At 40.9% G+C, this 13,983-nt stretch overlaps 1 protein-coding gene across 1 annotated transcript in view; it reads left to right on the top strand.

The window, feature by feature from the left end:
• Positions 1 to 13,983, top strand: part of METTL25 (methyltransferase like 25) — a 278,234-nt gene that overhangs the window by 58,629 nt on the left and 205,622 nt on the right. Inside the window, exon 3 of the mRNA XM_063447133.1 lies at positions 12,874 to 13,038. Coding sequence (XP_063303203.1) covers positions 12,874 to 13,038 — 165 coding nt within the window. The remainder of the gene's footprint in view (positions 1 to 12,873; positions 13,039 to 13,983) is intronic.

Genomic DNA, 13,983 nt, shown 5'->3' with positions numbered 1-13,983 from the left:
ATTTTAAAAGAAACATCCAGGTGAATTTTAACTGGAAGAAAATGCTTAAAACAATATATATATATTTTAAAGGCTAAGTCTCCTGTGTCCATTATTTATTGAATCTATTTTAGTTTAAATCCACAAGTTGCTATCTAAATAACAACCCTAAAGTCACTGGGATTAGCAAATACAAACATTGCCATTTCACAGGAAGGGAACTATTTTAATCTTCAAAACTGCAGGAGCATCATATATGTAATAAAATAACTTCATTAAAATTAAATAATCTTAGTGCATAGAGTGTCCCTTTAAATGTAGTTTTGCTCTGTATTGGAATTTTCTTACAATGATAAAGATCATAACGCTTTACACAAAATAAGTTATAGATACATATATTCTAATATTTATATGTGCCATACTTCCCATGTAATTTCCTTGTTGACAATGGTATGTCTCTAGAGTTTGGAGCAGAGCCGGCGTGTCTATAAGGCGGCACAAGCGGTCGTCTCGGCTCGGGGGATGCTAGATTAGAGTGACCGTCAGGAAGGAAGTGCACATCGCTCCCTCCTGACAGTCAATCGATGTAGCACGGCCGAGCGGAGTGGACCATGGTACAGGGGCTTCTGATTCCTGTACCCGGCCGGACTGACAGGAAGTGCTCACACTAAGGGATATGGAGGGAGGAGTGGCACACAGGTGGGCCTGAGTGGGGAGAAAGACACATAGAGGGGCATGAGGGGGGAGAAAGACACACAGATGGGCCTGGGGGTGAAAAAAACGCACAGCGGGGCTGGGGATGAAAGAGACACACAAAAGGGAAATACAGAGTGGCTGGGGGTGAAAAAAAACACAGAGGGGCTGGAGAAGAGGAAAAAGAGACACAGAGGGGCTGGGTGGAGATAGACAGGCTGTGGGTGAAAGAGAAACACACAAAGGAGCTGGAAAGAGGGGGGTGCGCCAAAATCATCTTTGCCTGCGCCAAAAAATCCTTGCTCTGGCCCTGGTTTGGAGTAATACAAAATTACCTACTCAGTCCATCTCTACATTCTATGTTGTAGCACTTAGATTATGCTCTCTGATTCTATAAATTATGCTGTCTGATTCTAGCACAGTTCACATTACTGGGATTCTGTCTGCATTTCTTTCTTTCCATCCACTTACTTATCACCCAGACTGCAATGCTGCTTTATAAACAGACAGCACCATACCCAACCAGGCTGCTTGTTTTTTGGCGTGGTTAGCCTCCATTTGTTAATTTTGCTTACTTTATATTGTTGCAAGGCAGAGGGAATCCTTGCTTGGCTAACTGTTGCCCAGTTCTTAATTTTATCATAGCAAGCGCCTTAAAGGACCACTATAGGCACCTAGACCACTTCAGCTCAATGAAGTGGTCTGGGTGCCAGGTCCATCTAGGGTTAACCTTGCAGCTGTAAACATAGCAGTTTCAGAGAAACTGCTATGTTTACATTATGGTTAATCCAGCCTCTAGTGGCTGTCTTATTGATAGCCGCTAGAGGCGCTTCCACGCTTCTCACTGTGAAAATCACAGTGAGACGACGCTGCCGCCCATAGGAAAGCATTGAGTAATTTAATTGAGTAATGGACTGATTGAATGCGCGTGCGCGACTCTTGCCACGCATGCGCATTCAGCGCTGACATCAGAAGAGGGAGGAGATTTCCCCAGCGCCGAGGGAGCCCGGCGCTGGAGAAAGGTAAGTGTTTAACCCCTTAACCCCTCTTGAGCCCAGCGGGAGGGGGGCTCAAGAGGGGTTAAGAAGACCCAAAGACCCTATAGTACCAGGAAAATGAGTTTGTTTTCCTGGTACAATAGTGGTCCTTTAACCATCCTTTTTCTAGTTGCTCTCTGTTGATACATAGTCTGGTTCTTTAGAACTGACAGCCATGCATGTACATGGCTGTGGTTCACTCTCTGAGGCAGAGAGAGAGAAAGAGAACAGTTAGATTGGCTCATGTGCTAGTGGGCATAGGAAAACCATATTCAGCATAGCTCTCTGCACCTAGGCTATTTTCATCTTGTGAATAAACTTTCACGTGTATGCCATGTATGTGCCCTGTCACTTTTTTCTATTTGACGATTGTGCATTAGTCACCATACCTAAAATGCGTAAGAATGAGGGTGAATGCCTTCTCCACTTTGCGAGGTACTTGACCACAAGGGAACAGTAAAAACAGTATGACCAAGACCACATGATTCCTCCAGCGCTGAATACTGACCTGGTCTGGTTGTCTTATATTCCAAACTGGCCCGGTGTAACAGTTATCGCTATGATATTCATCAATGGAGCACGCATGTGGCTGGTTAAGAATCAATTTGTTTGATTACCATAAGAGCTGGAGAGCTACATTGGATTCTACTGAATTAAGAATTAATCAGTTTGATTTGATTAATTTAAACTCTCAGTCTAATTTCAAATATGCTATTTTGATAAACACAATCCATGGCCCTATATTTCAGAATCTCAGCAATCCTCACATCTCTGCAAAGTAATAATTATGTTTTGTTTCCAGGAATATCTCAAAGTCATTTTTTTTTCTAAATATTTATCTTCTGTAACATGCTCTAATTTAATTAATAGAGATAACTAGTTTCTGGCTTTGCTCATGGAGGAAGACACTTGTAGGTACTTTATTAAGCATGAAATTTATATCTTCTGTTCTTACCTTGATCTTCCCTTTAATGTCCTGGGGATGATTTATCCTCTCTGAACAATGTGGTAAAGTGCTTTCCCATTTTACTAACTAGCACCTTGTGCCCCTTTCCATTTGCTTTTAAATAACTGGCACTTCCAGATATGGATAATGGATCTGTGATCTCGATATTTTTGTTTAAATTCTGTGCATTCATAATTAATTAAGGCTTACCATTACTACTTTTTCAGGAAAATACTTTTTCGCTCACGTTAGCCAAGAGCTTAGTTTGCTGTTGTGCTAATATGTTATACAAAGTCAAAATATGCATTATCCTCAGACCAGGCCTGCCCTTAAACTGGTGATATCTGTGCTGGGTCCTTTTCAAGAGGCACTGTAGGAGGTGTACAACATCTCTTGTAAGCCCAAAACACCAGAGCAGTGGGAGTGTGTGGGAGATACAGGCTCCTTCCGTGGATGGAAGGTCCAGCACAAAACATATTGAATGTAAGGAAATGTGATGGGGATTTAGGTACATGGCTGGGCATCAGGCATACAAAAATAATATGAATTCTAATTTTCAACACTGTTGATCTTTTCTAGAATAATGGCTATTAAAACAATTTTAGACAGATAATAAGTAAAGTGGGCTTTGTGATTATAATACTGTTGGTATTTATTATTATTGGTGTTTATATAGGGCCAACATATTACGCAGCACTTCACAATAATACATTGAGCATATAAAATAATAAACATTTTATACAAATATAAAATATTGACATACAGCATAGTGATAACAGAGGCAAGACTTGCTAAAACTCACAATCAAAGAGAAAGGGAACGATAACATGAGAGGATTAAACATGTGACAGAGGGAGGATGATATGTATGATACCCGTGTTTTGTTAATAATTTGAGAGTAGTGAGGAGGCAATGTGGAGGGTTAGAGAGACAAAGTTGAGTGGACTGTGTAAGCATAGGTTATATGCGAGGGATGGGAGGACTGCTTTAAAGAATAAGTTACCTAGGAAGATGGACTTTCCTAAAGAGGTTCATTTTTGGTGATATTTTTTTTTTTTCTTTTTTTTTTTTTTTAAGTACTGGAGGCTAGGTAAAAGTCTAATATAACACAGTAAAGTGTTCCATAGAAATAATGCAGCCCTTCAGAAGTCTTGTAGAGAAGAATTAGCAGAGGTGGATCGAATAGAGGACAAGAGATAGGCAATTGGTGGGGCAAAGAGAATGGGAGGGGGTGTATATGTGAGATACAGAGGAAATTAATGGGGTAGAATTGTTGACGGCTTTATTTTTTTTGCATTTATTTTCGGGTGCATGAATATACAAGACAGCTTACCCTGCCACGATAGCGTCCGTAAGCATAAACATAACACAACAATATTACAATGATGGCATTTGAGCAGTGCACATTTTTGTATATAGTTGTAGAAACAAAACTTGAGTCAACATTGCTTGCTCGTTACAGTTAAAGTTACTAGCGTAATCTGCGCTAAATCGTCAGCTTGGCTAAATAGTAAGATCAGTTAATATAGAGTGAAGAAAAGAAAGAAGGGAACAAACATCAGTGCTTTTCAGTGCTAGGCTAGATATATTAGTGATGCTAAAACATTTGTAGTGTGGTATTACGCTGTGCTGTGTGGTCATAGGTGGCCTGTGTGCGTGGATTATACAGGGAGTGGTACTCTTGTGTGGGCTATTTGAAAACTGCGCATTTTAATTTTGTTGAGACCGGTTATACACAATTTTTATGCCGCTGTCACCTGCAGATCGTTCAGCATTTGTAAACTAGTACTATCACAATAACATTAGGACACATTTAAGCTTTGATCCCTATAGGTAAAACATTTAGTGCTGGGTAAAGCTTTAGCACTGCGACTATTGTCGATTTCTTGGGGTATTAAGTGAAACAAGGAGTGTAGGTGGCGCTTGCATAAGATACTATCTGGGCTTAACTTTTAAGGGAGGTTGAGGACATAAAAGACATGTAGCAGCAGTCTCACGGCTGTACGTTATATTATTGAAGCAAGTGATAACAGGTTCAAAGATTGTGAGGCAGCGGTGTCTACGGTTAGACAAGTTAAGTAGGTAGCGAGTTACACACGTGATATGGATAGCAATAACACTGTCAAGTAACATCCTTAATCTAGGTACACTGTGAATACTCGTATAGCCGGCACATAAACCTTTCATGTTCCCCTCAGGATAAGTGCTGTACAATACGTATATTAAATATGTTAGTACAGGTCATGTCAGTAGGTAGGTAAAAGTGTGGTGATGCGTAAAGCAAATTAGTACCCCCGTCAAGATACAAGTAAGAAGAAAAAATGTATACTCTAATCAGAGCACACACGTTTCGCCTATTAGTAAAGTGCCCACAGAAAAGGTAGGCAGTGCCTTATTTGAAAGGCATGCAATGGGGAGCTAGAAAAAGGGGAAACTTAAACAGAAAAAACAAAACAAAACCAGCATAAACAGTGTGTTGCGTTTAAGTCGCTTGCTCTGGAGCCTACATCATTTCGATCAACCAGGGGAGGCCCTTAAACCTTTGGAAGGTTGGGGGTTTCGTACAACCGGGTGGGCCCACCTAACGGACGGTCAACCCACGTCCACTCGAGGCTAGAGTCCATGAGGGCCGTGTAGGCCGAGTTCTTTTTGCTCTCAGTTGAGAGTAAAGGTGTTGGGGCCTGTCGTTCCTGAGGTCCGTTCATCTGATATCTCCATTGGGTAAGGTCGGAAGGTAAGTCTGTAGGGTAGAGTTACTTGGGGGAGCAATTGTTCATGTTGAGGGGCAGAGGTTGTCTGATTCTCGGTGGGCTCTAGGTCTTCATAGAGAGCGTGTGTAGCGGTCTGGTGCGGGCAGGTTCTGGCGTCCCTGCGGCTGGAGAGCCTGTCCCATGTCTCTGGTTAGGTGGTGACAGAGGCATAAGTGATCGATGTGGTGCTCCTCGGTATAAATGGGGCAATTCTCGCTGGGTCCCAGCCTCGGGCCGGGGAAGTGAGAGTTTGGGGCCCCGATTGGGGTAGTGAGTCCTGTGGCACGCCTAAGGTGTGCAGAAGATCCGTAGCGTCCTGCATGCCCCGGAGTTGATGCGCTTTCCCTCCGTGTTGCACAAGTAGCGTGTGGGAGTGCCCCCAGAGGTATTGTATATTGTGTTGCCGGAGAGTGGAGGTGAGTGGTCGGAGTGATCTGCGCCACGCTAGAGTTCCGCTGGACAGGTCGGCATAGAAGGTTAATTCTGTGTTTTCAAACCGTATGGGTGTTTTACCCCAGAGGGCAGTGAGGATCATCTCTTTGTCTGACCCATTTCTGAAGGTAAGTACAGTGTCCCTTGTGGCCGTGGCTGGGTCTGTAGCGGGTTTCGGGATCCAGAAGATGCCCGTAGGTGTAATGGCCTTGGTTTGGCCTGGGGGCTGTACAGTAGTTAGCATACGCTTGATCGTTTGTGGCAGCTCTGCCTCTGGTAGCCCCTCCGGGATCCCCCTAACCTTTAAATTGAGTCTCCATCTCATGTCCTCCTGGACCGTGAACCGCCTTTCAAACAGCATGTTTTGTTGACGCAGTTCTTGTATTTCCCGCTGCAGCGAGGCTGTATTCTGCTGTTGTTCTTGGTAGGAATCCTCCAGCTTTGTTATGCGGCCCGTCAGGCCTTTCAGTTCTCCCCTGAGTGCTGTGACATCTGAGAGGATGTTTTTCTGTAGTTCCGCTAGCAGGTTCTTTAACACTCCGGTAGTTACCAGATCGGCGTCGGGGTCTGCTCTCGGTTTATTGGGCTTTGCCCTCAGTTTTGGGTCCAGGGCTGGGAGATATTCCTCTTCGTCTCCTCCTGTGCCGTCATCTGAGAAGTCGGAGCAGCCTCTGTGGAGCGCCGCCATATTGACTCCGCTCAGGCCTCGTGCTTGCTGCCACATTTCACCTATCGTGAGCCCTGGGGCTGCTTTGTCCGGCAGTAACTTTTTGTGCTTGCGTCCCATGGGGCTTGGGGTAGTTCTCCTTGTGGTACAGCGGTCAGTGGGGACAGTATCGGCTGTATATTTGCTTGTTTTCGCAGTTTCTATCACGGAGCTCCGGGATTATGCGTCCGTTTACTTTGCTGCTAGGCTCCACCCCCGACGGCTTTATTTTTTAATGTCAGATTGAGGCTATACAGATATGGGTAAGGCCAATGAGAAGTGATTTACAATAATCAAGGCAGATAAAGAAGAGTGCATGAACAAGTGTCCTAGTACTTATTTAACTGGACCAAAGACTGATTAGAGCCGCGAGTACATGCTCATTGTTATAGCAGAGTAGGCACCTACTTTCCCCACATTGCAGGTGTCTACTCTGCTAAAACTTACCCGGCCGTTGAGGATGGCCAGCGAGGGAGCTCAGTGTTCCTGCTCCTCACTGCTCCCTCACGTGCGCCGTCTGTACTGAAGCCGGGCGCCGGAATATGACGTCATATTCCAGCACCCGGCACCACTAAACCGCGCGAGGAGCAGATAGAAGGACCCCAGGGAGATGCCCCACATTAGCTCCAAAAGGTAGGGAGCAATAAAGTAAAGTATGTTTGTTAGTGTGCGTGTGTGTGTGTATCTGTCAGTGAGTGTGCGTCTGTCTGTGAGTGTGTGTCTGTCTATGTTTCCGTCAGTGTGTGAGTGTGTGTGTGTCGGTGAGTGTGAGTGTCTGTCTGTCAGTGTCTCTGTGTGTCTGCCAGTGTCTGTAAGTGAGTGTCTATGTCTGTCAGTGTGTGTGTGTGGGTCAGTGTTGCATTGGCTGCGACTGGACTGTGGAGTACCTCGAGGTGCATGGAGGCATGCCACGCCACGTCACATTCCGATGTGACATCAACGTGCTCCACCTTCACAGGGTTTCAAGAAGTAGGTTGAGGATCAGATTTTGCACAGGGTGCGGACGGCGCCATTTGGAGTATACCAGAGGCTGGACTCCAGAGTCGCATACTGGAAGCAGCAATGTGAGTGGAGTCTGCTTGTTGGCTAGAAGGGGGTGCTGGGATTTAGTAGAGGGGGAGGAGTGATATTTAGTACATGGTGGGGGGACTGGGATTTAGTAGAGGGGGAGGACTGGTATTTAGTATAGGGGGGTGCTGTGGTTTAGTAGAGGGGGATGCCGTTTTTTTTTTAATACTGTAATTTTCAAAATAAACCTACGTTTCTATGAAAATTTAAGGTTTGTTTTTTTTTGCGGCCCACATAAACTTAAACCTTGTTTATGTGGCCCGTGCTAGACTTTGAGTTTGACATGCTTGGATTAGATGATCCAGGCACAGTAAAAACCCTTTATGCTTTCAACTAATACAAATATTTATAAACCAATAACAAAGTGAAGGTTTACTTTAAATACATGTTTCTTTAACCAGCAATTTTTATTTCTGATGCACATTACACATATTTATTGTCTTTTTATTATAGATAGAAAATGTTCTGTGTTTTTTGAGTGTAGAACAATATTTGCCCTGTAGATGTGATTTCCAAAACTGTCAGATTCGGTAACCTGGAGGCACCTTGAAGACACTTAAAGTGGTCTGTCAGCTTAACTGTACACCTGTTTAATGTCCACAAAATATTTTGATCTTGTCCTCAGGTCAATTAAATGATCTTTTATATTGCTATATTGCTTCCCATTGGTTCTCCTTTCCAGTCAGCACTACCTTCATTCCTTCTCTGATGAAATGCGCTGCCTGACTTTATCTGCCTTTTCAGGCCAGTTATAGGCCATCATACTTGCACATTGCTCGACAACAGCTCATGAAACAGGATGTTGGGACAAAGGTTTGACAAAACTAGCAGAACTTCACTTCTATCTGTAAAAACCCATTCAGATTTGGATAGTGCAGAGCGGCTGTGAATGCTAGGAATGGTTAAATTTAGTAATGGTTGCCTATCATTTCTACTGATAATTTCACAGTGTTCCACCAATCCAATGCTTCTCTACCTGAGGCGTTGAATCCTACGTGAAGCACTGGACATTCACCCAGCATCTGGCATGTAATTCATAAAACTATATCAGGTCAAAGCTCCTTGTGACTCCATAAATGACAGCCATCAGTGGTGATGTGATTTAAAAATGTCGACAGTACTGTTTCCCAGATATGGCACAGTTTTTAATTAAAATATCTTCATTTAGACAAGACAAGTGATTTTGGTGCCTAGACTGTCCCTTTAATTCAAGATTAATCAAGATCATTTGTAGCCATTTGTAAAATAGCAGCATTCGATCTTATTGCACTTTCACAGTTGCACCAAGGGTTGGCTAGTTTCCTAAATTAGACATTTTGTGATGAACTTGTATGTAGTTGTGCATTTATCTCAATTCCATGTGCAGGACAGCTCCCAATCATCTGTTCATCAGGTCTCTGGTTTTGTATGTCAGTAATAAACTCCATAATGTCAAAAGACATGCTCATTGTGCATTTTGTCCCATTCATGAATGTGTCAGATAGTGATTTGTGCCCTGATGTGATCTGCATGGTTTTCACCCGATTGTGTTAACTTCGTGATAAATCTAGCCACACACATATTCAGGGTTCAGCCAACACATCTTTTTTTGGCCTGTATCCTTTTTAGTTTAGTTTTTAGTTTCTAAAGTGTGATTTCATTGAGGAATTCTTGGACTCTACAGTATGTTTAACCTGGATCTTGTCAAGACTGTTCAAAAATAGGTTCCGAGGTGGTACAGATAACGAGAACATTGGAGTTCAGCCAGAGCACAAATTAAACAGATGGTTACATAGTCATGCAGAAAAAATATGAAAAAAAATCAACACAGTTTTCTAAATTAAAGATGCTGCACCGTGTATTCTGTTTTTCCCTGTCACATCATATTTAATCAAGAATATTTTTGTCTTTTAAATTCAAAGTAACAATAAACTGGAAAGATCATTAGACCATGTACCTTGAACAACCTTAATCTTTCAGACAGGTTTAATTAAACATCTAAGTTTTTTTTTAAATCTGTTAACTCCGTCAGTGCCCAGACCTGGAATATTGTAATTGATATTGTCATGATTCTTTGCAATAGGCATCATGTGATGAAGAGAATATACATTGTGATCTGTGCACTCTTTGGATGGTGCGTTAAAGGACCACTATAGTCACCCAGACCTCAATGAAGTGGTCTGGGTGCCAGGTCCCCCAGGTTTTAACCCTGCAGCTGAAAACTTAGCAGTTTCAGAGAAACTGCTATGTTTACATTGCCGGGCTAATCACGGCTCTAGTGGCTGTCTTCCTGACAGTCGCTAGAGGCGCTTCTGCGACGCTCAATGCAAAATGCTTTCCTATGGGCGTTTTTAATGCGCGCGGCTCTGGCTGCGCATGCGCATTCGGCTCCTCTCGGGAGCTGACGTGGGAAGGGGAGGAGAGGTCACCAGCACCGAGGGAGCCTGTCGCTGTATAAAGGTAAGTAGCGGGAGGGGGGCCCTGAGGGTCGAAAATATTGGTTATATGAAGAAACATATATATATTTTATGCATAGTCTTAATACTGTTTTGCATTGCAGGGTTAAAACTACAGGAACATGCCACCCAAACCACTTTATTGAGATGAAGTATATTGCAATAAAATAAGTCTTTGTTGGGTTTTTTTTATGTGGGAAAGTATAGCAGAATTAAACTAAATGATGACATTTTATTAGTGTATTTCTAAATGCGACCCGATTTTTGGCTATAGCTATATAGGTACATGCAACTCTGTATATATTCCTATTACGTTTAAGTATAGCCAGAATTCCCTTTGCATTTAGAAGAACGTTAGTAAAATTTCACAATTTACTTTGTTTCAGCTTTATTTTGTAAAGTTTATTTTGCTTTAATGTTGAATGATTTTTATGTCTATGTGTCTTTTAAAAGAACAATCATTTATAACATAACACATAATAAGCTTGACTGTAATTCTAGATTCCGCGAAGCTTCCAAGTGAAATTTGAAATACATTGCATTATACCTTGATATTATCATATATATATATATATATATATATATATATATATATTTATATATTTAAAATGAGCCCCTCAATGTTGCATGTTAGTTTAACATGTACAAACTAGAAGGTGAAAAAATGTATAGTATTGCGCAAGAGCCCCTTGAGCATAAAATCATTACAATTCTATGTTTAAACAATAACTTGATCATTGTATAACAATGTGTTATGGATTTCCCAATGGCTACCACTTCTACAAACTGAAACTTACTCTTTTTTTTTTTTTTTTACATTTCTTTTTTTTTTTAAAGAGAAAACTTACACCTGGATTTTTTTCCCCCCCTTGATCCATGTGTTGGCAGTTTAACTGCATCTTATGCAAAATCCTCCTCCTTTTAAATTCATTGTTCTGTAAAAGAGCCAGGACAGTCAATAAATTTCAAGTTCGAATTTCCTCTGAGCCAGGTATTAAAACGTTCTTGCGTCTTGGAACAGAAAGCAGGTAGGTATTTCGCCAAACATAAATTTAGGAATAGCACATTCTATTAGATGCGACCTACACAAAATCCAAATGATCTATCTCTGTGGTTTGAGACTGTTTCACAGCCAGCTCATTAAATTTCATACTTCTCACTCATAGGTAAACTGTAAAGTCAAAAAGTTTCCCTACAGCGTAAGGTCTACACAATCCATATAATGAGCAGTTGGAATGAAAACAATTGCTTAATAATTCACCTTCTCTCTATATTTTTTATGCAGCACAAATAACTTGTATGTAGGATCCCCTGTTAAAAATTAAACGAAAAAAAAAAGTTTCCTTCTGTTCTAGCCTCCCTGATTATAGCAGTAAGCAATCTTCTGGATAAGGGAATTCCCTGGAGTTTCCCATATGACATTGTTGGCAAGTGCCTTCTTTGCCTTAATATTAAACCTATATTCTATACTATACCCAAGATACACACAATTAACACTCCCACCTTCAGATCATTTAGTAGGTGGTATATAGTGGCCCATTAATGTTTTGGCACTCCATATTCAAGAGACTTGCCTTTCTGTATACCGTAACAGTTATAGTCAAGAAAAAAAGAAAAATATTTCCATGTTGAATATATTTCCATGAATAGAACGGCAGTGACATATTTAGGTTGGTTTGACTTTAATATTCCACATTAAAAAAAAAAACTTGCTCCCACATTTCTACATTTTTGTGGTATTAACCAGTATCAGGTTTATTTATACTTGTTTGAGCAGGGCCCTTAACACCCTCTGTTCCTGTGTGTCCAAGTCGTCTTGTTGCAAATACTCGTCTGTTAGTCCACCCACTGTACAGTGCTGCGGAATTTGTTGGTGGTTTATAAAATATATGTATACCAAGGTAAGTTAGCACTCTTCCATACAATTGTTAAATCTGGAAATTGGACATTTTAAAAAGACCCTGGCGCTCGAAACATCCATTTTTGGAATGTAAATTGATTTTTACTGCATAAGTAAATTCACTATTTACAATTCACAAGACCTGTGAGTGCACACACACACACACACACACAAACACACACACACACACATCCAAACTCATCTTCCCCTCCCCACTGCACATACAAATGTTACTGTTATGCATCACCTATGGTGTTTCCTGTGTTCTTTTGAGATCACATTTTATGTTGGGGTTTATATTATTTTATATTATTTGGTGTGCGTAGGTTTATGAAATAATTTATAGTAATTAAGGATTAGGAGATCAAGTTTTTAAATTGTCTGGGTCTGTAAATTGAGAAGTGCCCTTGACTCTGACTCTCACACCCACTTAAATTTTTTTTGTGATTCATGAAAGTCTAAGACAAACTATCACTATACATTTGCTGAAAAGAGAGGCCAAGAATGTTTTAGCAATCAATATTTTGCATATAGTATTCTGGTTTCAAAAACACGCATTATGGACTTGACAGAGAGATCAGTCATGTGGTTGAGACAAACTAATATAAATAATGAACGAATCATCCTGGAAACTATAGCATATAAATCGTTTTGTGTGTGTGTGTTTGCGGTTAATATTCTGTAAATCTAGATGGATGTGTAGGTAGGTACGTGATTAATGCCCTGAATGACACTATTGCTCGATAAGTACAATTACTAGCTATGGATCTGTTACGTCACTTGCAATGGCAAAACTAAAGCTTGTTTCAATGTGTTTGTTTTATTTTTTTACTGAAATTATTATATATTTATCAACTAGTTTGATTGCTGCATAATTGTTTTCTATTGTACATTGTGGAACGTATCATTTTTTTTTTTTTTCTTCAGACATTCCTGATGTTTCAAGTATATTTTCTGATGCTACACAGAAATTGGTCAATTTAGATGCTTTTGTGGAAGCCAGCCAGTACCATTCTCTGGTGAATCTGGGAGTATGTACACCGGTAGATGAGCTACTTGATGCCTTCTCCATCCAGAGAAGACCAAAAACGGGTAAGGATAAAGTGAATTTTGTGTAGGGAAATTAGTTTTATTATCTCCAGTAATATTTGTAAATCTATGTCTATTTTCTTTTCTAGTAGAAAATCCATACAGAAAACAACTATTGCAATTGTTACCTATTTTTGTATTCTAAAAGTTCATAGTATTTCGAGCTATGTTTGTGTATGAAAAAAAATGTACCGTAATATTAGAACTGCTTAACATTGTTGGATGTCCATGATGAGTAATTAATCGTGTGTGGCCTCTTTTATCCCCCCCCCCCCCCACCCCCATTAATATATATGTAGATATGAATTCACATATGCATACAATCAAGGTGGATGTTTCCTATGTCCTAAACATAATGGAAATATACTTGAGCATCACACATCAATATACTGCTTAAAGGATTACTAATACCCTTCTGAGAGGGTGGACCTTTCCAGCGTAATATGCCCTACTGGGCAAAATAAAAGGTTTTACATACCTTAAATTCAGCAGTTGACGAAGCTCCTGGCACTGCTCTTCCACACCTCCCTTGGACATCACTGGGGCCAGTAGTGTATTTTGGTTTTGTGCTGCCCTAGATATGACAAAACTTGGGCACAATCTAATTTTCTCTTCCTGTTTAAAACCAACATGCTCTTTACCTGACAGACACACTCCCTCACTGAAGCACACTCACTCAGTGACAGACGCATACATATTCACAGACATACACACTCACTCATTCACAGTTACACTCACTCACTGACAGACACGCAAACACACTTACATTCACTGATAGACACACATTCACTGACAGACACACTCATTCACCGACAGACACACATACAGACTTACTGACAGACACATATACACACACACTGACAGACACATATACACACACACTGACACACATGCACACACACTGACACACACAAGCACACTCACTGATAGACATGCATACACACCCAC

Source organism: Pelobates fuscus, chromosome 3 (genome assembly GCF_036172605.1).
Source record: "Pelobates fuscus isolate aPelFus1 chromosome 3, aPelFus1.pri, whole genome shotgun sequence".
In the NCBI taxonomy this organism is placed as follows: Eukaryota; Metazoa; Chordata; class Amphibia; order Anura; family Pelobatidae; genus Pelobates; species Pelobates fuscus.
The sequence above is the reverse complement of the archived record's forward strand: the minus strand, read 5'-3'. Positions and strand labels throughout refer to the sequence as shown.